General features: G+C 36.0%; 1 protein-coding gene and 1 non-coding gene across 4 annotated transcripts in view; one reads left to right on the top strand and one right to left on the bottom strand.

The window, feature by feature from the left end:
- The window catches only part of FOXN2 (forkhead box N2), a 67,782-nt gene extending 47,523 nt beyond the window's left edge, over nucleotides 1-20,259 (top strand). For all 3 annotated transcript variants that reach the window (XM_066378314.1, XM_066378316.1, XM_066378315.1), the window contains 4 exons: nucleotides 1,499-1,605; nucleotides 5,148-5,212; nucleotides 14,430-14,498; nucleotides 15,511-20,259. In XM_066378314.1, coding sequence (XP_066234411.1) covers nucleotides 1,499-1,605; nucleotides 5,148-5,212; nucleotides 14,430-14,498; nucleotides 15,511-16,010 — 741 coding nt within the window. In that variant the 3' untranslated portion in view covers nucleotides 16,011-20,259. The remainder of the gene's footprint in view (nucleotides 1-1,498; nucleotides 1,606-5,147; nucleotides 5,213-14,429; nucleotides 14,499-15,510) is intronic.
- On the bottom strand, nucleotides 19,283-19,358 carry TRNAP-GGG (transfer RNA proline (anticodon GGG)). Its single transcript has one exon. It is a non-coding gene; the product is annotated as a tRNA-Pro (tRNA).
- Nucleotides 20,260-25,045: the final 4,786 nt, after the last annotated feature.

The raw sequence follows: 25,045 nt of genomic DNA, 5'->3' as shown, positions 1-25,045 counted from the left end.
TTTTGCTCAAACCAGATGAGCCCATGCTCAAGCTGGCAACCTCGGGGTCTCAAACCTGAGTCTTCTGCATCCCAGTCCGACGCTCTATCCACTGCGCCACCGCCTGGTCAGGCAGAAGTAATTCTTTCTTCATTTTTTTTTTAAGAGAGGTAGGAAGGCAGCAGAGAGACAAACTCCCACATGTACCCCTAATGGGATCCACCTGGCAATCCCTCTATGGGGTAATGTTCTGCCCATCTGGGACCATTGCTCCATTGCTTGGAAACTGGGCTATTTTAGCACCTGAGGCAAGGCCATGGTGCCATCCTCAGTGCCCAGGGCCAACTTACTAAAATGAGCCATGGCTGCGGGAGGGAGAGTGGAGGGGGAGGGATGGAGAAGCAGATGGTTGCTTCTCTTATGTGTCCTGACCAGGAATCGAACCTAGGACATCCACAAGCCGGGCAGATGTTCTATCATTGAACCAAACAGCCAGGACCTTTTTTTTTTTTTAAGTGAGAGGAGGGAGATAGTGAGACAGACTCCTGCATGTGCCCACTGGGATCCACATGGCAACCCCCATCTGGGGCCAATGCTCGAATCAACTGAGCTATCAATGCTGGGGGCTAATGCTCAAACCAATCAAGCTACTGGCTGTGGGAGAGGAAGAAGGAGAGAAGGGGGAGGGAGGGGTAGAAGGAGATGGTCACTTCTCACATGTACCCTGACCAGGAATTGAACTTGGAACCTCCACATGTTGGGCTGACATTCTATCCACTTAGCAAACTGACCAGGGCCTCTTTTTCTTTTTTTAAGCAAGAGTCTTTTTCCACACCTCAGTCATTGACTTATTACTATTTGAGACTTTCATCATACTTTTCATTAAATTGTTGGCTGTAAGTAACAGTGAAAAAATAAAAATGACTCTTTGATGCCTCACTTAATCTCATATTCCCTAACAATTTTGGGAAAATGATGCTGCACAGAATGTTTTATCTTTTTTTGGTTTTTCTGTAACAATAATAACATCCAACATTTATTGACATATTAATGTGTGGAGGGCCACCTTGTATAGCCCTCCATGCTGTTCAGTGCATAATTTGAATTTACAGCATTCTCACACATTATGATGTGAAGGGCATGTTGTGCAGTCCTGTTGTCTTCTGTGCCAAGCACTGTGCAGAACACTTCATGTGAAATTTAACTCACATAACAATTGTTTGTGGTGTAGATACAGTACTGTTATTATACCTTACAAGTAATGAAAGAATGGCTCAGAGAGATAGAGGTTAATTAACTTGCCTAAGGTCACACAGCAGGTATCTGGCAGAGCTGGGGATAAGAACCCTCCAGGGCTTTTATTCACACAGTGCATTTTTAGCAAGCTTCCTTGAACCTTTGCTTTGTACTCAGAAGGTACTATAGGACGTTTTTTCCCCTCACACATTAAAAACATTAAGACTCTGATTGTGTATGCTTTAAAGTTACAGGTTATTAATTCTTGTGTATTTTATTCTAGGTTAATGGGAAAGGTTCCTTATGGTGTGTTGATCCAGAATATAAACCTAACCTTATGCAAGCACTGAAGAAGCAACCTTTCCCCTCAGCGTTAACATCTCCAGAAAGGTACAGGATCTTCCATATTAGTGTCAGTGGTGATTTGTAAGATTTCCTGGTGTGAGATGGAGAAACTGAACCATGCTATAGGGGTTTGGGGCTTTTGTATTGTGTAGAGAATTATTTATGGATAAAACATTAGCCTAAGGCAGTTTTACTTATAGTCTAACTTGTGTTATTAGGAAACAGGATATTGAATGACTATGAACATAAATTCTGGAAAATATTGTCAATACTGAATATATTATAATTAAGTTCTAAAGAAAGTTCTGTGATTTCAGATACAAAAGGTTAAATCATTTTAATTGTCTAATACTAATATGAACCTAAAGATGTAGAAATTGAAAGTATATTTAAAAATTTTTAAATAAAATTATTGGGCACAAAGAAAACCAGTTAGAAGGTGACAGAAGACAGTTGGACTTTGGGTGATGGGAATGTAGCATAATCAAATGTCAAAATAACCTAGAGATGTTTTCTAGGAACATATGTACCCTGATTTATCAATGTCACCCCATTAAAATTAATTTTAAAAAATAATTATTACTAGTTTGTCATTGTAACATTTTGTTTAGTTTTTGCTGATAAATATTGTAATGTATTTTCTTGCCTTTTGTTTTCAAACTAAGTGACTCCTCTTGGTCTTATAACTTTCCCATCATTTTTTTTTCTGGGTTTTTTTTTTGTTTTTTTGTTTGTTGTTTTTTTGACAGAGTAAGAGAGTCAGAAAGAGGGGCAAACAGGGAGAGACAGGAAGGGAGAGAGATGAGAAGCATCAATTCTTCATTGCAGCACCTTAGTTGTTCATTGATTGCTTTCTTATATGTGCCTTGACCAGGGGGCTGTGCAGACTGAGTCACCCCTTGCTCAAGCCAGTGACCTTGGGCTTCAAGCCAACGACCTCTGAGCTCAAGCCAGCAACTATGGGGTCTTGTCTATGATCCACACTTAAGCCAGCAACCCCACGCTCAAACTTGTGAGCCCGTGCTCAAGCTGGTGACCTTGGGGTTTCAAACCTGGGTCCTACGCATCCCAGTCCATTGCTCTGTCCACTGCGCCACTGCCTGGTCAGGCCCATCTTTTTATTTTTATTATATTATTTTTCAGCGAGAGTGGGGGGGAGGACAGACAGGAAGGGAGAGAGATGAGAAGCATCAACTCATGGTTGCAATGCTGAGTTGTTCATTGGTTGCTTTTTCATGTGTGCCTTGACCAGGGGGCTCCACCTAAACCAATGACCCCTTGCTCAAGCCAGTGACCATAGGATCATATCAGTGATCCCACACGCAAGCTGGTGAGCCCATGCTCAAGCTAGATTAGCCTACACCAGGGGTCCCCAAACTACGGCCCGCGGGCCGCATGCGGCCCCCTGAGGCCATTTATCCGGCCCCCACTGCACTTCTGGAAGGGGCACCTCTTTCATTGGTGGTCAGTGAGAGGAGCACATTGACCATCTCATTAGCCAAAAGCAGGCCCATATTTCCCATTGAAATACTGGTCAGTTTGTTGGTTTAAATTTACTTGTTATTTATTTTAAATATTGTATTTGTTCCCATTTTGGTTTTTTTTTTACTTTAAAATAAGATATGTGCAGTGTGCATAGGGATTTGTTCATAGTTTTTTTTTATAGTCTGGCCCTCCAAGGGTCTGAGGGACAGTGAACTGGCCCCCTGTGTAAAAAGTTTGGGGACCCCTGGCCTACACTCAAGTCAAATGAGCCGGCACTCAGCCAGCAAGCTCAGGGTGCAAATGTGGATCCTTAGCATCCCAGGCCAAAGCTCTGTCTACTTTACCACTGCCTGGTCAGGCTATATACAAATTTATAGATACATAGATTGATACTCTTAATATGTAGATTTTAAACTTGTTTGCCATGTCAGTATATAAAAGCATCATTGTAACAAGAACTGAAGTGGATTGTTATGAATGAGATATAGAAATTATGTTTATATTCTATTGTTTATGATATCTATTGATATCTTCTTTATTAGTTAATATTGGTGCTTACATTTCAGTTTAAAAATGATAATAATTTAGGCACTAATGGTGAGTTCTGTGATGGTCATTTAACATGTTTTATTTGGCTATAGTATTTTTTAATTTAAGATTAAATGAGAGAATTGGGGCAGTTTTTGTATACTATCAAACACACTTTATTGTGCTTTGATATGTTTTTATGTTTATATATTTTTTAACTTTATCATAAACTTAAAGGTAAATACAGATGATTTTATGACTTACAAATAGGTAGATAAAACAATGACAGCATTAGTTGTAATCTTTGACCTTAAAACATTACCTTGTTATTTTTAAAAACATTTTTTCCTTTTTATTGTTTGGCAAAATGAGAGTTTTATTTGACATGCTTTTGTGTAGCTCTTGTATATCATAATTGGTAATTCTGAGGAAGAGAATGAGTTGAGATACAGTGTATGTAAAACTGAATAGGAAATAGTTTTAGTTAGAAAAACAGAAGTTTTATTATACTATTACACAATCCAAAAAACAGTTGTTTTTCCCCAAAATGTTTTAATTGTTGAAATTAAAAAGAAATTGCTAGTCTCTTTCAATGAATATGGAAAGTTTAATATAATATTTACTAATAAAATCAGAAAATTACTTGTTTTGCATCATTATCATACAGTGCTCCTTAAACATTTGTTTTAATAAACACTTTCTTTTCTGTGGTAACACCTGTATGATATTATGTCAAACTTAAGCATACAGCACAACACCAAGTAGTAATTATTATGTATTGCAGGTTGTTCCAAGCATTTTAAGTGCGTTTTCCTTAATTAGCAGAGCAACCCTATTTGGAAGGTTTAATTATTCCTATTTTACAGATGAAGAAAATAAAAAATTAATTATTTTGCTTAAGAACATCCAAATAGTTGTGATTTAATCTTGGTTTTTATGCTCTTTCTGCTTTGGCAGACTCTTCCTAAACTGAGTAGTATTAACAAAGAAAACAAGGGAAAAATAGTTTGTGGTGGTTGGTTTTTTTTTTTTTTAATTTTAAGGTTTGTTTTTTTTTTATTCTTTTTTTTTTTTATAAGAATGTATATGTTTTGAGTTTTTTTTCTATTTTTTTTAATTTATTTTATTTTATTTATTTATTTTTAGAGAGGAGAGAGAGAGGGAGAGAGAGAGACAGAAAGAGGGGGGGAGGAGCTGGAAGCATCAACTCCCATATGTGCCTTGACCAGGCAAGCCCAGGGTTTCGAACCAGCGACCTCAGCATTTCCAGGTCGATGCTTTATCCACTGCGCCACCACAGGTCAGGCTATTCTTTTTTTTTTTTAAGAGAGAGAGAGGAGAGACAGAGAGAGAAGGGGGGGAGGAGCTGGAAGCATCAACTCCCATATGTGCCTTGACCAGGCAAGCCCAGGGTTTCGAACCAGCGACCTCAGCATTTCCAGGTCGACGCTTTAACCACTGCGCCACCACGTGTCAGGCTGTGGTGGTTGTTTTTTTAATGTAGTTGTGTTTGTGACTAAATTCTGTAAAATGAAATACTAATTTTTATAAGCACATTTGTCTTTATTTTTCAGTGGCTCATTATCACCTGACTACTTAAGCTCTGTGCTCAAGCAGAACCCGGTGCAAACCCTCAAAGGTATGTTTATGATCAGAACTTTAAATCATAAAAACTGGGGTGAAAAATTAGGATTAACAGGTTTTTTTCTAATTATAAAACAATTATATGTTTTTTGTAGAAATTTGGAAAATAAAAACACTTACAAAGGAGAAACTAAAAACCCATTATTCTACTGTTAACATTTTGATACTCTGTAACTGCTTTGGTCCTTGTTCTCCAAATAGTGGGCTTAATACTATATACACTGTTCATATGCTATTTTTTATTTCCTTTCGTGTGTATCTTCTCTTAAAAATAAGTAAATATTTCTCAGAAATATAATCAGAAGAGAGTTATCTTTTTCAAGAATATTTTAGACTAGAATAGGAGGTTTGCAACCTATGACCCATGGACCAGATCTGGCCTGCCACCTGTGTTTTGTGTGGCCTGTGAATTATGTAAGGTTTTACACTTGTAAATCATTAGGAAAAAAAATAATATTTTGAGACTTGTGAAAATTTACTGCAACAGCAGTTAAGTAGTTGCAACAGAGACCTCTTCTGTATTGTGTTCTTGGTTTTGATTCTTGGCCCACAAAGCCTAAATAAAGTATTTACTTACTGACCTTTAACAGAAGTTTGCCAACCCCTGGATTAAATGTGGTTCAGAATGTTTCTTTCGTAGGTTATTTAAGTGAGAACTTTAAGAAGACACTAAGTTAACTTTTAGAACTTTGTAAACTTCTTTTTGAAAGTCTATCAAAATTAGGAATTAGTGGGGTTTTCCCCTTACTCAAAGTTGATATTATTAGATTAGTGATGTATTAATATAAAGTTTTCTAGCATTGTATCTCTGAAGAAAATATAAATTCTCAAACTCGAAAGCCTTTTTGTGTATCAGAGACATATTGGCTCTTTGGAACTTCACTAAGCTGAGTATAGGAAGCAGTGTAATGATGGTCTGTGAAAACATGGGAGGGAGAGAATGTGAAAAAGCTTAAGAGAACTTTACAAAGAAGTTAAGCAGATATGGGGTCCACTTTGAGATATGTTCTGGATAAAATATAGTAAGTATGCATTTTTCTATTACCTGATGGATAAATGTGATTTCTTTTTCCATTTATGTATTGTTGAAGCTTCCTTTATCTTTCTATTACCTCTTTAATTTCTGACCCTGTGTCTTTCAAGCTCAATTCATATACATATTTTGAAGACATCTTCTTTCAGAATTTTGGGATTTATTTGAAATCTTGTCTTACTCTTACTCCATTCCACCTAAATTCTGCTTCTTCCTTTGGTGAGCAGACACTTGCACAAGTTTCTCCTGATAGTTTCAATTACTGTGTTTTATAACTACAGCATAGGTACTTCTCTTTCATTTAATGATTTATATATGTTATGCAACATCTCCTCAGTACTACTAACTCCTTACTTTCCTTCATCTCTGTACTCAAGTCTTAGGCCTATTCCCCTCATAATAATTAACTTGGTAGGGAGGGTGGTATGCTGGGGTAAAAGAAATGCAAGTCTATACTGGAATAGAATATTAAGTTAGGGGTTTTAAAAGAAAAACAGACTTCAGAAAAACTTAATAAAATGTATATTTAAATCAGTTCTAGGACATTTTCACAGACTTCTGAGGAAATTTGCCTTTGTTTTCTCTCTTTATATTATTTCTAGGGAAAGGTTTGAGAAACACAACACTAAATGAGTAAACAGTTACTTATTCTAACAAGTATTTGTTGAGTTCTTATATAGTGCCAGGCGCTGTAGTGTGTGTTTTGAGATATGGAAAGATTAAAGAGACTCGGGTCCTGATCTCAGAAAACATACAGTCTAACTGAAGAAGAATTAGACAGAGTACACTGGAGGAAAAGGACATGAATAGCAAATTAAGCTTAGAGGTAAGTCAGGAAAGGCCTCTTAGAAAAGAAAGATTGATGGTTGAGCTGGGCTTAAAAATCAGGAGGATACTTAACCTTCAGTAGAGGTTTGGTAGAGTACAGATGCTGGAAACTATAGGTTGATGAGTAAGGCTGAAGCCTAGGAGTATAGAAGAGAACCAGGTAGCCTTGGTCTGGTGGCTGTCGATGTTATCATTTTAGCGTGAGCAAGACAAATTAAGAAGTTTAAGCAAGCATTAGCCAAATCAAAGAGAACTTAACATGAGTTTGAATTTCTTCCTATAACCATAGCTTTAGTTAGCATCGAGTTCCTTACTATCATTCTTAGCATGCATTATCTCATTTAATCCTTACAACACTTCTTTGAGATATTGTTACTCTCTTTTACAAATAAGGAAACTACAGTTTGGAGAAATTAAGTCTCTTTCTCAAGGTCATACAACTAGTAAATGGTATAGAAGGAACTTTGATTTTAGAATCTCAACTCCTATCAAATATGAGGCTTTTGCCTGACCGGGTGGTGGCGCAGTGGATGGAGCATCAGACTGGGATGCGGGGGACCCAGGTTCTGGACCCCGAGGTCGCCAGCTTGAGCGTGGGCTCATCTGGTTTGAGCAAAGCTCACCAGCTTGGGCTCAGGGTCGCTTGCTTGAAGGGGTTACTCAGTCTGCTGTAGCCCCACGGTCAGGGCACATGTGAGGGAGCAGTCGATGAACAGCTAGGGTGTCGCAACGAAAAACTAGTGATTGATGCTTCTCATCTCTCTCCGTTCCTGTCTGTCTGTCCCTATCTATCTCTCTGACTCTGTCTCTGTAAAAAAAATTTAAAAAAATATGAGGCTTTGGGGGAGCTGCTAACAGACTTTAAAGAATGAGATGACATAATTTTTTTTTTTTCTTTTTTTTTTTCTTTTTCATTCTTCTGAAGCTGGAAACGGGGAGAGACAGTCAGACAGACTCCCGCATGCGCCCGACCGGGATCCACCCGGCACGCCCACCATGGGGCGACGCTCTGCCCACCAGGGGGCGATGCTCTGCCCATCCTGGGCGTCGCCATATTGCGACCAGAGCCACTCTAGCGCCTGGGGCAGAGGCCACAGAGCCATCCCCAGCGCCCGGGCCATCTTTGCTCCAATGGAGCCTTGGCTGCGGGAGGGGAAGAGAGAGACAGAGAGGAAAGTGCGGCGGAGGGGTGGAGAAGCAAATGGGCGCTTCTCCTGTGTGCCCTGGCCGGGAATCGAACCCGGGTCCTCCGCACGCTAGGCCGATGCTCTACCGCTGAGCCAACCGGCCAGGGCGACATAATTTTTTTAAGATTACTTAGGTGTCATTGTTGGGCTCCAGTGTTAGAATCCAATATTAGATTCATCTATCACTTCATGGAAAATGTTTCTAATCATTATATTAGTGCTACCTTTAGACACATAAAAGAGTAACAAGTTAGGCTCAGGAACTTCAGAAATCAATATCAGCCAAAACAGGCACAGCAGTTTAAGTGTAGTTGTCTGTCTTGTTCACCTTAAAATGACTAATTTTATGTACTAGTATCTGTGTTACACTATTGTATAACCAATAGCAGGAGGCACAGGAATCTCGTACTGAGATAATAAAACAAAGCATTTTTTTTGTCAGTTAGTGTTTGGTTTGCTGTGCATTTGTAGTAAATTCATCTGTTTAAAAATATTTATTGAACACACAAGCTTGACACTGTTTTAGGCTACCAAGGATACATCATTAAATGACAAAGTAGACAAAAATGGAATTCAGATTCTAATTATTAGATTTTAGTATTTAAACATAAGCACTAGTACACTGGAAGCAGATAGAAAATTTAGATAGTTAATGACAATGTTAGAGGCTAAGTGCAAATATAAATTCAAATTTAAGGTTGCAAATTAGCATAATTTCTATCTTCATTGAAATGAAAGTAAACCCATGGTCCAGGCAACTTAAAGTGTTGGTAATTTATTGGAATTGCTCTTCTAAAGAATCTTTAAAGAATCACGAGACAGCTACTTTATTTCAACGCTCTGTAAATGTGTAATGTTAGTTTTAATAGAGGCAATAAATCCTCTTTGAGTTATTACTGAGCTTATACTCATTTAAATTCTGCCTCATATCATTCCTTAAGCGAGTGGACTGAGAATCAGATACAGAAACTTGTTCGTTTATATTATACCCTTCGCTTTCACATGGCTAAAACTGGTGCCTTAAATTTTCTCTGAACAATTTCCCAGCAACAAGGCTAAGGAAGTGGCAAGCTAACAGTAGTGACAGAAATTTATTTGAACCGTAATTAAATCAGTAACATGTTTTTTTTGTTGTTTTTTTGTGGGGGGGTTTTGTATTTTTCTGAAGTTGGAAATGGGGAAGCAGTCAGACAGACTCCCGCATGCACCTGACCAGGGGGCAATGCTCTGCCCATCTGGGGCATTGCTCTGTTGCAACCAGAGCCATTCTAGCACCTGAGACAGAGGCCATAGAGCCATCCTCAGCGCCCGGGCCAACTTTGCTCCAATGGAGCCTTGGCTGCTGGAGGAGAAGAGAGAGACAAAGAGGAAGGAGAGGGGGAGGGGTGGAGAAGCAGATGGGCACTTCTCCTGTGTGCCCTGGCCGGGAATCGAACCCGGGACTCCTGTACGCCAGGCCGACACTCTACCACTGAGTCAACCGGCCAGGGCAAATCAGTAACATGTTTTTAACTCCAGTGAGAACTATGAAGGTTAAAAAGGGAAATAATATGACTGAACTTTTTCTTTTTTTTTCAGAACTAGGTTGTTTTATAAGTCACTATTTGGATCACTCTTGTTCTTATGACAAGTAGCTTTCAGCTGTAAGTGAATTATTTGCTTAATATAACTAATGTCAGGGAAAATATATACAAAAGACTTTATGAAAACAAAATTTTTGTTCTTCATGAATTGGATATGTTAGATAATATATCAATAGTTAATAATATGTATTTTAAAAACAGAGCCCCCTTTAAAATAGCGTTGAGTACTTATCAATGAAAAAATAACATTATGAGGTGCTTTTCTCTTTTTTTTCTTTTTTTCTTTTTTTCTTTTTTTTTAGAGAGAGAGTAACATTCATTTGTTGTTCCACTTAGTTTTGTGTTCATTGGTTGCTCACCATATGTGTCCTGGCCAGGGATCAAACCCACAATCTTGGTATTTTGGGACGGCACTCAAATTAACTGACTGAGCTAACTTGCCAGGGCCTATGAAGTGTTTTCATTATGATAATAAACAAATAAGTCTTTAGTTTAATTTTAATACCAAGACAGATTGGGTACTATAAATAAAAGTTATTGTAAAGCCTGCACAGAGTTTCTGTTCCTTTTGTTCCAAGAAGTTCAAGATTGTATCTTGGACAAATCATTGATAATCAGGTGTTCTTGATTACCAAGTGTTACGGGTTATATCTGTAATGCATATTTAATGTTGAAGTTAAATTTTTTATCAGAGTTAGAGTTAATTAGCAATGCATTGTGGGAAGCATACTTACAAATGTTCTAAACCAAACAAATCCAATGTAAATTAAATCCTTTTGCAAAGAGTTTTTGGTTTCATAAAAGTTAGTTTCATGGGGAGAATCCAAATAAATTAAACTATAATAAATTTTCTACAAGTAACAACTGTATTTAAGGAATATGTCTATCATTCTAATGTTATTGAAACAGTGCCTAATTTCATTATCACTTTAAATATTCAAAAACTAAGATAAGAAATATTGTTAATGCAGATTAATTATAATTCCTAGATAAGACTTAATCAGTTCTTTAGGTATAATGTTCAGAAATACAATTTCTTGAATTGTAATGGAAGTTTGCTATAAGACAGGGGTAGGGAACCTATAGCTCGCGAGCCAGATGTGGCTCTTTTGATGGCTGCATCTGGCTCACAGACAAATCTTTAATAAAAAAAATAATAACGTTAAAAATATAGAACATTCTCATGTATTGCAATCCATTCATTTCCTACCATTCATGTTCATGGCTGCTGGTGGCTGGAGCCAATCACAGATGTCTTCCAGGACCGCACCAAATTTTTATTGGATAATGCGTAACGTACACGGGTCGTTGTATGGCTCTCACGGAATTACATTTTTAAATATGTGGCATTCATGGTTCTCTCAGCCAAAAAGGTTCCTGACCCCTGCTATAAGATGTCAAGTTAGAGATGTACTAAATTTTTTAATAAGATATTTGTGTTTCATTTATAAGATAAAATATCTGAAATTATTTCCTCATTATAATGAACTTTTAGCGTTAGATTTACTCACTCCCTACAAGCTCTATATATATAAAATTGGAAATAAGGAAGACTCTTTGCTATTAAAAGAAAAATGATTTCATGGAGCAGGAAAATCTGTTAGTGCTTTTGCATAATGCCCTGTAAGTTGTGGCCTGCAGAAGGACACCTGGCTGAAGCAATGAGTGGGCTCTGAAATCCAGCCCACACTCCAGTCTTCAAGCTGTGTGCCTTGATACAGGGATGCATTTGCCTGGAGGCAGAGTTGCCTTTTTTCCAGTTCACACCGAGATACAATATGGGCTAGTGGCTGCTCCTTTTTCTCTTCAAAGACATGTTAGAATACTGAACTTTGTCAAGTTGTAGTCAGGTCTCATTCCAAAAGACAGGAATGAGAGAGGTCTTTGTTTTGTTAGCCTCTTGGCTATGACAGTGGAAGATGTTGATTCAAATATTTTTACTTATTTTTACTTGCTATTCTTTCTATCTGAATTGCTCTTCCTTCAGATATCCACATGGCTTTATCCTCTGACCTCCCTGAACTCTTTGCTCAATTATTATTACCCTCTCGTCTTCCCTAACATCTGTATTCAAAATTGCAACAACTTTTCCCAGTATGTCCCTTTTCTCTTAATTTTTCTCCCTTGGTGCTTATCGCTCTCTGGCATACAGTTTTAGCTATTTCTTTGTGTTTTAAGAGGTTAGGGATTTTTCTGTTTTGTTTTCTGCTGAATGATGTCAGACTCATAAAAATACACTCAATTTATTGAATGAATAACAATAAAGAATTTTCAGTATATTCTCTAATTTTCTGCAGAATCTATTACTCTTATCATGAACGCTTAGTAAATATTAAGGGATAATGAAGGAGAACAAATTGAAAGCCTGGATTCTGGAGGTAGACTGCTAAGGTGCAAATTCTCCCTCTGTCATTCCTAGAGACACAGGAGTCTGTTTTCTCATCTTTAAGATGGAAATACTGATAGTACCCATATCATAAAGTTGTGAGGAATAGATAATAATACTTAAAACATGCCAAGACCATTGAAAGTACTCCCGATCGGGCGCATGCGGGAGTCTGTCTGACTGTCTCTCCCCGTTTCCAGCTTCAGAAAAATGAAAAAAAAAAAAAAAAAAAAAGAAAGTACTCAGTGTTAGTAATTTGGTGATACTCAGCTTTTTGTAAGAAAAGGGAAGCAAAGATATAATATACTTACTCTTTACATATTTGTTAAGGACCTACTATTCTTGCAGGCATTATGAAAGACAGAAGATAAGATGTGGTTCCTTACCCTAAAGAATCTGACAGTCTAATTGGAAAGATATTCATGTATACTGTTTCATATGGTCACATTTTATTTAAGGGAAAAGAGCTCTAGTATTATGTGCTCTTAAGGAACCATCTTCTGATTTAGTTAAGCTTGTTTATTAAAGTCACTAACAAACATTTCCTGCCTTACAGAATTTATAGTCAAGTTGGGGAAAAGCAAGTCAATATCTTTATGACTTTATTATTTAAAGTAACTTTATAATTAGATATTACAAGTAAAATGGAAAACTTTGGGATAATAAAAATTTTCTAGCTCCGAGACAGAAATGGGAGGTTTCATATGTGAGTCTTATTTTAAACTTATCCTTTATAATCTAAAGTTTTAAAATATTATCTAACTTCCTTTTTAATTACAATTATTTAGACTAATAGATCATAAGATGGAGGGGTACTTTCAGTATAAAAATAGACAAGAGAGCAGAGCAAAAGTGACCTTATCTGGAGTAGAACCTGCTTATTTCACCAGTCTTAAAGCCCATTTTTCTTACAGAATATTCATAATTATGTATGACCTCTAGAGTATTATATAAATCTATAGTACTTATAAGCTTATATATAATTATGACATGTACTAATATTTTTGTGCCAGCAGTAATTATTCATTTAGCTTTTGTAGAATTGCATTATTTCCTGTAAGTAGCATGTGATTAATATAATATTTTATAACTGCAGACATGCATAGGTAAGGATATATTTTAAGTGCTAAAAAAGGTAAAAATGATAAAAAGTAATATCTTAATGTACATTCTTAGGTAATGTACATTCTTAGTCTGTTTAAGGGCACACCTTATTGAAAGTAATTCAGGTTTTTATTTTCATTGTAATAGTTAATAAAGAAAACTTTTACCTCTAGTACTTCTCAATCCTCCTTTATACAATACTGTCTGAACTGTTCATAATTTTAAATGAACAGAGCCTATTGCAAAATATGTGCTTCATTTTGTTTAATACTGTTTTTTTTTCATTTTTATTGAATTTATTGGTGTGGTATTGGTTAATAAAATTTATATAGGTTTCAGTTTTACAATTTTATAATGCATCATCTTTATATAAGGTCTACCAGAAAGTTCTGTCCATTTCTATCACAACAAGTTTTGACATGTAAGCACATTTATTTGGCGCATGTGTGTCTCTCTATTTTTATCACTTAATGTATACATACTGATGCAGCAAATTAACTAAAATAAAGTTGATTCACGTTAGTCTTATGTGTGAAGCGATAGTGTACCCATGGCTACTGATAAAGTTCATTTACGCCACTGTAATTTTTACGAGTTTCAACAAGGAAGAAATGCTACAGAAGCATGTCTGTCGCATCCACCATATTCCCCGGACTTAGCACCCTCCGACTATCACTTGTTTTTGTCCTTACAAAATTTTTTGAAGGGCAAAAAATTCAAAAATGAAGAAGATATCAAACAAGCACTGGTTCAATTTTTCGCATCAAAAGATAAAACATTTTTCAAAAATGGGATATACAAATTGCCCTCACGCTGGCAAGAAATCATTAATAATAATGGCAATTATATTATTTAATAAAGTTTATTGACGGTAAGAAAAATTTGTATTTTGTTTTATTCCAAAAACGGATAGAACTTTCCGGTAGACCTTATATTATATATTGTGTTTACCACCCTAAGTCAAGTCTCCTTCCAGCACCATTCTTTTTTTAAGTAGAATATACACCAAAATCTTAACGTTGGTTAGCTTTGGATACTTGTAAATACTTATGATAAAAAACAGTAACATTATCACTCTTTACCTCTTTCAGAATCTGATATTGATGCTGCCACTGCAATGATGCTTTTAAATACATCTATAGAACAAGGAATTTTAGAATGTAAGTAATCATGGCCCGGGCACTGGAGATGGCTCCTTGGCCTCTGCCCCAGGCGATAGAGTGGCTCTGGTCGCGGCAGAGCGACGCCCCTGAGGGGCAGAGCATCGCCCCCTGGTGGGCAGAGCTTCGCCCCTGGTGGGCGTGTCAGGTGGATCCCGGTTGGGCGCATGCGGGAGTCTGTCTGACTGTCTCTCCCCATTTCCAGCTTCAGAAAAAAATACAAAAAAAAAAAAAAGGATTAGTATTGAGAATATGTATTTAAAAGGACTCTACAAGTAAAAATAAGAAACCAGTTCAATAGAAAAGCCAGCAAAATATATGCATGGGTGGGTCTCAGGAAGAAATAAATACATATGGACAACATGCATTTGAAAAGATATTCAGCTTCTCTAGGAATCAAGAAAATACAATATGAAACAATATTGAGATATGTTTTTTGTCCACAGGATTATGAAAAAATTAAATGATTTATTTAATATTAAGTGTTATGTATGAGAACTGGGTATTGTCATATACTAACTATAGGATATAAATTGGTACAGTCGTTTTGGAGGGCACTTTGGAAATATCAAACTTAAATGTCTATATCCTGTTATTAATTTCAATTCTTGATATTTCTCCTAGAAAAACATTTGTATATGAGAAGGAATCTAGAAGGATTTTCATTGCAGTGTTATTTGTAGTAGTGAAAAATTGGGAACAGCTTACAGATATCAACAAGGAAATGGTTAGCAAACTATTGTAGTGGTATATTCAATGTAGGGATAATGTAGATAATTGAGGCATTCTGTGCAAGCAGTTCAAAATAATTATATTTCCCCTGGAAAGGTCGAGACATATCGTTAAGTGGTTTTAAAATGTTTCAGATTAATACCTACAGGATGATACAGTCTGTATAAAAACAAAAATATTAATCTACAGTACTTACTATTCAGGAACAATATGGTGGTTTGAAATGGCCTGTTTCTGCAGTCAAATGCATTTGACCTATTGAAAGTTTTATTTTCCACAGGTGAGAAGCCTCTTTCTCTTAAAACAGCAATGCAAAAAAAAAGGAGTTATGGTAATGCATTTAATCATAGTGATGCTTTAGCCACCAGCATTGACCCAAAAGAAGACCACAACTACAGTGCAAATAGCATGGCAACACAGCGTTGTGCATCCAGGTCTAGTGTGTCTTCCCTGTCTTCTGTGGATGAGGTATATGAATATATCCCAAAGAGTAGTCATGTGGGAAGTGATGGCAGTGAAGGATTTCACAGTGAAGAAGATACAGACATTGATTACGAAGATGATCCTCTTGGAGACAGTGGCTATGCATCACAGGCTGGTGCAGATACCTCTGCAAACGGGCAGCCAGGAAAAAAGATGCGAAAACAGTCATGTCAAGAAATTGATGAGGAGCTCAAAGAGGCAGCTGGATCTCTGCTCCACCTTGCTGGAATCCGTACATGTCTGGGTTCCCTAATAAGTACTGCAAAGACACAAAATCAAAAGCAGCGGAAAAAATAGAAATACCTATTAGTGTGAAATTATTTTAAAGTGTGGCAATACTCTTCTACTTAATTCTATACAAGGGATAACAAAGCCATATGGACTTATTTTTGTTTTAAGGTGGGGGAGGGATGCTAATTACATGTTTATTTCAAAACATTTTTGTTTGTTTTTAAGTTTTATTAAATACTGTTAAGGTCATGCCCAACCATAAATATGATGTGAAGTCTTAAAAGCTTAATTTTTATGGTGTGTCTCCAAGATTTTGAAATTTTTATAAGAAAATCCACAGCTTCCGTCTTAAACTTATAGGAGAAATCTTTTATTCTATTAATATGTTAAAATGTAATAATTGGCAACTCTATTTTCTTTTTTAATCTGTAATTAACTGTTGATCCAGCTAAAAACTTTGCTGGTGTCTTCTTCACATACTCTTCTCCTGACACATGCAAACCAGTAGGATAAGGTTTGAATTTTTTATTTTGTCTTAATTTTTAATTTTTGTTCTTGAAGCATGACAGAGGTGAATATAAATTGGAAAAGACCCTAAGTGTCTAGAAAATTCCTTTTGATTACATAGGCACAGTGCAGCAAAGATTTGTAAGATTTAGAAAAGGCAATTGTGTGGTGTAATTTCATCTAAGAGCACTCCAATTCCTATTACAATATTATCTTTGAAAATTTTTTGCTTCCTAGATATTGCATAGCATTTACTGGAGCCCTTTATTCTTTCCCAGAGTGCTTTGCAACCATTGTTTAAATATTAGCCTCTAGCTGTTTGTTGAATAGAAACTATCCATTGAGAGCATATAGCCACAGAGTATATTATGGAGTTGCTACTCATTTTGACACACTTTTGCAATAAGAGAATCTTTTCATTTGCTTGTTAGATATACTGTGTACTGCGAATCTTGTAGAAGGAATGGAGTGTAATCTAGTTCAAATATTTTGAATATTATTACTCATTTGATCATAAATAAAGGTAGATCATTTAGGAAAAAACTTTTGTCCAAGCTTTGTATGAATTAACTGTGTATGTATACCCAAGCAAATTAAAAAGGATGTAACAAACTGTAGAGAGAAAATACCTTCGTGGATCTCAAAATTTACATAAAATTAAATCTTATACAATATATCCTTTTGAGGAGGCAGTGTAATACCTATTATGTGCCATTAATCCATGCTAAATAATTTTGTATTACAGTTCCAAATATACATTGACCTAAAACATTTTAAGCATTTGAACAAATCTGAGATGAGACATTTTTTCATATCATTTTATAGTTTGGTTTTATTCAGAAGGTATAAGGGATACTAATCAAACTAAACATATTCATTATATATATATTTTTTTACAATGGCAAAGCAGCTTTCCAGCATCCTGTTTCATAGACACTGATGTTGTTTTCATTTCCTGATAATTTCATATACACATACATACGTATATGTATGTGCATATATACATACTTAGGTTTATGATTTTGATTTGTTATTTTCAGCTATTTCTATGACTATAGAGCATTTTCTTAGATTTTTTTTAAGAGACAAATATTTTAACTTTTAAATTTTATTAGGGCAAAACTGTCAAATGAGAAGCATAATGAAAATGTCTTTTTCAATTGGCAAGACCTTAAGTCAGGGATAACAACAATAATATATTCTGTTCTGTTTCTATGTTAATTGTAATTGAACCTGAATAGCTACATTAATCGGTGCTGTTAAAATTTGGAAATTTTTAAATTTGCTAATAATGAAAAATAGCCTTTAAATATGCAAGATGAGATATTTGGACTTTTCTTCATATATATTATGTTTACTACAGAAAGTGGCTACCAAGTTGATACCTTTTACTGTAGACAGTGATTATAACACCAAAAATTGCTTTACCACAGTGTAAAACAGTACACAGATTATAAAAATAATTTTAGTAACAATATCTTTAAACTATTTACCATGGCCCTGTGGATAGACCTGAGTAACAGTGTTTTAGTGATCTGGTTCCAGTTCATTTTGTTCTACTGAAATTCTGTCCCAAAATGTTCTTTCTGGTTCCTGTTCATAAGATAATTCTTTGTAAGCAAAGGAAAATTATCTAAGATGAGGAGCGGACAAGTAGTTCCCAGTTCTAATAGGGATCTGCAAAATGATTTTGTCTTAAGTAACAGTAATTCTGTAAACTTGATTTTCTCTCCCTCTTTTATTCTTCTCTCAAATTTAAAAGTTGAAGTTATGTTCATCACTAGCAAGGGCAATAAACACTTTTGCACTAACAGCTAACAGGAAGAAGCTAAGCTACATTACACATAATTCTTGTACAGAATTCAGTGCCTAACTTTCCATTTGCTGATTACCAACACAGTTATTTTCAAGGGGAAGAACCTTTTGAATTATGATCCCCCATTATTACATCCATAAACAGTATGATTCCAATTCTCAGGTGTGTTGAGATAAAAACATGGCTAATAACCATTCAGTTAAGGAAAGTCATTTTAAATCCTGGACTGGAAATTGTGTTTTCAATAATATATCACCTACAAATTTTACTGTAATAAAAACAATCCTGGAGAAGTTATATATTTTTCAACATGTTTAAAACTATGACTTAAGCTAACTTATAATTTGCCTTACATCAATATAAATTGTTACAGCCAATTCCATTTTACAGATAGATCCCTAGTAAGAGTTTTGCCTCAACACAATCTTCATCTTTCACATCCCAAATAGAATCAGTGTTTCTTGAAATACTATATATTTTTGACATTTATGTGTGCAATATATGACTGAATTAGTTAATGATTTATTTTCTTTTCAAATTTAGAGAAAGAAAACATTACTTGTATTCATAGAAATGCTAATTATTGGTAGATCACCTCCTTTTTCCACCTTTGAGCCTTTCCTGTTCTTATAGCCAGCATGACTTCTCTTAGGTTCCTTTGTATATAGTCAAGTTTAGAATATATAAATTTTTTTTTTTTTTTTTTTGGTATTTTTCTGAAGCTGGAAACGGGGAGAGACAGTCAGACAGACTCCCGCACGCGCCCGACCGGGATCCACCCGACACGCCCACCAGGGGGCCACGCTCTGCCACCAGGGGGCGATGCTCTGCCCCTCCGGGGCGTCGCTCTGCCAAGACCAGAGCCACTCTAGTGCCTGGGGCAGAGGCCAAGGAGCCATCCCCAGCGCCCGGGCAATCTTTGCTCCAATGGAGCCTCCACTGCGGGAGGGGAAGAGAGAGACAGAGAGGAAGGAGAGGGGGAGGGGTGGAGAAGCAGATGGGCGCTTCTCCTGTGTGCCCTGGCCAGGAATCGAACCCGGGACTTCGGCACCCCAGGCCGACGCTCTACCACTGAGCCAACAGGCCAGGGCCTTTTTTTTTTTTTTTTTTTTTTTGCTACTTCAAGACATTAGGTAAAGGGTTCATACTATCAACCCTTTAAATAAATGGTCAGTTAAATATATGTCAGCACAAATTTAAAGCTAGAGAAAGTGTGAAAGAGGGAATGTGTGTGTTTTGGTAGACCAGGAGGCCTTTCCCATCAATTTAAGCAACAGATGAGAATACTTCACAAATCTATAAAGATTATTGTCTTAAATATTGCAGTAACTTAACACCCTTTTGTGAAGACCATAGCATTTAAATTAGAAACTTTGAGACTTTTCTGGTTTACCTATATTTTATAGTTTTTGTCTGAAATGTGTAAGCTTTGGTTTAAACAAAGTTTATTTCAATATGTTAATGATACAGTCAAAATATTTATTGAAAAACAATGTAGAGTATTTTAATGTTATACCTGCCATTTTTTCCTTAAAGCACATTTCTTTTTCATTTAACTGCCAGTGCCATTGTCAAAATTTGTTCTTAATGTGTTGTACATTTCTTATTAAACTAAGTGCTTAATTTTTTAAAGTATTATGTTGCCATCATATAGTGTATAAAAATGTATAATTGCCAATTCATTGTAACTGTTATTTATTTTTAATGAAAGTGTAAGAATGCTGTTTGATTCAAGAAATTTGAATTATACTGTTTCCTTATCCTCTTTTCTTATGTAGCATAAAAATTGCCCTGAGTTTGAGTTTCAACTGCCAGTAGATGATCAGTCCAAGTGAACCACTTCTCAGTTGCCAATCTTTCCTCATATTAAAAGCAACTTAACAAATGTTTAGTTTTTGTATCTAATTCTCTGATTATTAAAATGTTTATAAAGTTTATTTTTACCAAAGAGATGCAATTCATTATGGTAAAGTATTGCAGAATAAACCTTGTTTTATAACATTTTTTTTTGTATTTTCTCTGTTCTTTTGGGATGGGTAGTGTAGATGTAGGTGATTCATACTCGTATACCCACACGCACTTTCCATTTTAGTGTTACAAAGTTGGAATTATATACAAAAAAATAAAGTTTCAATTTCAAAATTTTTATACCCTGTTTTTTTTTAAGTATTGTTTTTCCTGGTTTTTGCATGTCATTTTAATTATTGATAGCTAAAGTAGTATTTAGTTAAATTATTCTCTTCCTGAAGTTTAACTTTTTTCCTAATTCCCATACATATATGAGGTATTTTGAAATACAACTAAGAAAAATTAAAATATAAAATTAAAATTATTGTAAAATAACAGTAATACCATATGTTTAAAAATTGAGACATCCATTGTAAAATGAAATAATCTGCAACCAACATCTTGATTTTTATTTCCTCCCCTCATTTCCCTTTGAAGTTCTGCACTGATAAGTGGTATCTACATAGAGTTGCTTATTTAAAATGAGTCAGGTGAGGTGGCCATCTTGATTTTAAACCACCATGGCTTTCTTCCTAGTCCTCTTCCAAAACATCCCTTTGAAATACAAAGTCATTGAAAAATCGTAGCCATTTGGTGGGTGATGAACACACAATACAATATACAGGTGATGTATTATAGAATTGTACACTTGAGACCTATATAATCTTATTAACCAATGTTACCTCAATAAATTCAATAAATTTAAAATTATAGTCATTAGAAGTCATGTATTTTATAAAAGAAAGCTTTCTTCTATTGTGTTTACCATTTTCTAGGTCATACGAATTCTGAAGGGGAAAGATACTCCATTTTTAGAAAAATAAGATTATAATATGGGTTAAAAACATTAGTTTTTTTCCTCAAGAATTTCAGGACGTACTGATTTAAGTTTTTAAACTAGTTGCTAGTAAAAAATGTGCAAAAACTTTGATGTAAAAGTGTTGAAAATCTTTAAGAATGAAAACAATTACTAATCTTTACCTATTATGCTCCATTAATTTTTTTTAAAAGATTTTATTGATTGATTTTAGAGAGAGAAAGGTAGGGAGGAAGGAGCTGTCAACTGAAAATTTAAATAACCATGTGCTACACAGAATATAATTCTTATGGTTAAAGATAGATTGTGTTCTAAAAGTTGTTTGCAAATATGTTGTTAAAAAGATAGAATTTGTCATTGGACTTTAAGGCAAGTTATAAAGCCTTATTTATCTTGTAATGAATAAATAATCACCCCTCCTTAACTGAAAGTGATTCTTAAGCAAAATTTTTGTATAAATGGATTTATTTCCATTATAGATTTACCTCAACCTTGAGATTTTGGTTCAAGTAAATACTTATAAATCATTCTTCTTGGGAAATTTTAATAAAATAAGAAACTAGAAGTTGGACAGAAACAAGGGATTGTAGAAAATACTAACAGGAGATTTAAGAACCTGAAGCAAAATTGCTATCTAGTGGATGAGAATTCTAAGGTAGAGACTACAGCCAGATTAAAGAACTCTGCAATTTAACTAAATTGATATGATAATCTTGTATATTGGTAATCTTGTATATCAGGAGGAACTGAGGAAAAAGTTCCACACCCTTGGTGAACTGAGCATCTTTACATTCAATCATTGGGCTTTAAGAATTGGACATAAAATATGCATTGTGAAGCAAAAATAGACCGTTACTCTCTTAAAAATGTAAATGAAATTGTGAGTTGTCATTGCATTGAGAAGGCAGGGAGCTCTGAAAACATGTAACATTGAATCTAGGGTTTTAGAGAAGGCTACCCTTAGGAATGATGTAAGCCAAGTTTGTTTGTTTTTTTCCAATTTTATTTAGACAATTTTAACAGGGTGGTATTGATAAATTATAGTACATAGTTATAGAGAAAACATCTCCAGATCATTTTGACATTTGATTATGTTGTATACCCATCACTCAAAGTCAAATTGTCCTCCATCAGTTCTTATTTGGTTTCCTTTATGCCCACCCCCTCCCTCTCCTCCCTTCCCTTTTCCCTGGTAACCACCACACTCTTGCCATGTCCATGAGTCTCAATTTTGTGTCCCACCTATGTATAGAATCATATAGTTCTTAGTTTTTTCTGATTTACTTATTTCATTCAGTATAATGTTACCAAGGTCCATCCATGTTGTCGTAAATGATCCTATGTCATCATTTCTTATGGCTGAATAGTATTCCATAGTATATATGTACCACATCTTCTTTATCCAGTCATCTATTGAAGGGCTTTTTGGTTGTTTCCATGTCTTGGCCACTGTGAACAATACTGCAATTAACATGGGGCTGCATGTGTCTTTATGTACCAATGTTTTTTAGTTTTGGGCGTATATACCCAGTAGAGGGATTGCTGGGTCATATGGTAGTTCTATTCTTTTTTTTTTTTTTTTTTTTTTTTTTTGTATTTTTCTGAAGTTGGAAACGGGGAGGCAGTCAGACAGACTCCCGCATGCGCCCAACCGGGATCCACCCGGCATGCCCATCAAGGGGCAATACTCTGCCACAACCAGAGCCATTCTAGTGCCTGAGGCAGAAGCCACAGAGCCATCCTCAGCTCCCAGGCAAACTTTGCTCCAATGGAGTCTTGGCTGCGGAAGAGGAAGAGAGAGACAGAGAGGAAGGAGAGGGGGAGGGGTGGAGAAGCAGATGGGCACTTCTCCTGTGTACCCTGGCTGGGAATCGAACCCGGGACTCCCGCACGCCAGGCTGACGCTCTACCACTGAGCCAACTGGCCAGGGCCGGTAGTTCTATTCTTAATTTTTTGAGGAACCACCATACTTTCTTCCATAATGGTTGTACTACTTTACATTCCCACCAACAGTGAATGAGGATTCCTTTTTCTCCATAGCCTCTCCAACACGTTATTACCTGTCTTGTTGGTAATAGCTAATCTAACAGGCGTGAGGTAGTATCTTGTAGTTTTTTTTTTCTTGTTGTTTTTTTTTCTTTATTCATTTTTAGAGAGGAGAGAGAGAGAGAGAGAGAAGGGGGGAGGAGCTGGAAGCATCAGCTCCCATATGTGCCTTGACCAGGCAAGCCCAGGGTTTCGAACCGGCGACCTCAGCATTTCCAGGTCGATGGGTTATCCACTGCACCACCACAGGTCAGGCGGTATCTTGTAGTTTTGATTTGCATTTCTCTAATAACTAATGAAGATGAGCATCTTTTCATATATCTATTGGCCATTTGTATTTCTTCCTGGAAGAGGGTCTGTACATGTCCTCTTCCCATTTTTTTATTGGATTGTTTGCTTCTTTGTTGTTGAGTTTTGTGAGTTCTTTGTATATTTTGGATATTAGGCCTTTTTCTGTGCTATTGTTTGAAAATATCTTCCATTTAGTTGGCTGTCTGTTTGTTTTGTTGTCAGTTTCTTTTGCTGTGCAAAAGCTTCTTAGTCTGATGTGGTCCTATTCATTTATCTTTGCCTTCACTTCCCTTGCCTTTGGAGTCAAATTCATAAAGTGCTCTTTATGGCCAACGTCCATAAGTTTAGTACCTATGTTTTATTCTATGTAGTTTATTGTTTCAGGTCTTATATTGAGGTCTTTGATCCATTTTGAATTAATTTTGGTACAAGGGGACAAACTGTAGTCAAATTTAATTTTTTTTGCATGTGGCTTTCCAGTTTTCCCAGAACCATTTATTGAAGAGGCTTTCTTTTCTCCATTGTGTGTTCTTGGCTCCTTTATCAGAGATTATTTGACTATATATATGTGGTTTTATTTCTGGGCTCTCGATTCTGTTCCATTGGTCTGAGTGTCTATTTTTCTGCCATGCTATTTTGATTATCGTGGCCCTATAATATAATGTGAAGTCAGGTATTGCAATGCCTCCAGCTTTGTTCTTTTTCCTTAGGATTACTTTGGCTATTCAGGGTTCTTATAGTTTCATATAAACCTGATGGTTTTTGTTCCATTTCTTTAAAAAAATGTCATTGGAATTTTGATGGGAATTGCATTAAATTTGTATATCGCTTTGGGTAATATGGTCATTTTGACTATATTTATTTTTCCTGTCCAAGAACAAGAAATATTTTTTCATTTCATTGTATCTTTTTCGATTTCCCTTAACAGTGCTTTGTAGTTTTCATTATATAGGTCCTTTATATTCTTTGTTATGTTTATGCCTAGGTATTTTTTGTTGTTGCAACCGTAAAAGGGATTAATTTTTTTTAGTTTGTTTTCTGATATTTCATTGTTGATATATAGGAAGGCAATAGACTTCTGTATATTAATTTTGTATCCTGCGATGTAAGCCAAGTTCTTAAAGAAACAGTTTTTAACTTGGGAATAGAAAGTGTTTGTGGCAAAAAGGCACCAGCTGTCAGACCTCAGTTCAGCAACCTCGATACTTGAGTTCTGGCTGAGAAAGAATTCAGAGGCAAGACTCAAACTAGAAGAGAAAGTTATTTAGGAAATCACAGAGGTAGAAGAACTGAGTGGTAGAAGGAATGGGCTCAGAAATCAAGTTGTAAAAGAAGGGTTCTTGGACCTTAGGTGAGGTGGAGAGAAAGAGAGTTGGAGAGACCAAAGAGGGAGGAAAGGCATGGGCATGGTCCTGAAAAGAGAGAGCATGTGCAGGATCCCTGTCTTAAGGGCTTTTATCTGAAGGTCTTGGGAGGATCTCAGTAGAATAGTCATCAGCTTTCCAGGCGTGTCACCTCAGCATTGTGGCCTCTACTGATTGGTTGGCTCCGGGGGGTCACTGGTCAGTGCAGCTGGTCCTGATGTCAGCCCTGGCATTGCTCCACCTGATTTTGCT

The sequence above is a fragment of the Saccopteryx leptura genome, chromosome 3 (assembly GCF_036850995.1).
Source record: "Saccopteryx leptura isolate mSacLep1 chromosome 3, mSacLep1_pri_phased_curated, whole genome shotgun sequence".
NCBI lineage: Eukaryota > Metazoa > Chordata > Mammalia > Chiroptera > Emballonuridae > Saccopteryx > Saccopteryx leptura.
This window is presented reverse-complemented; position numbering and strand designations above follow the sequence as displayed.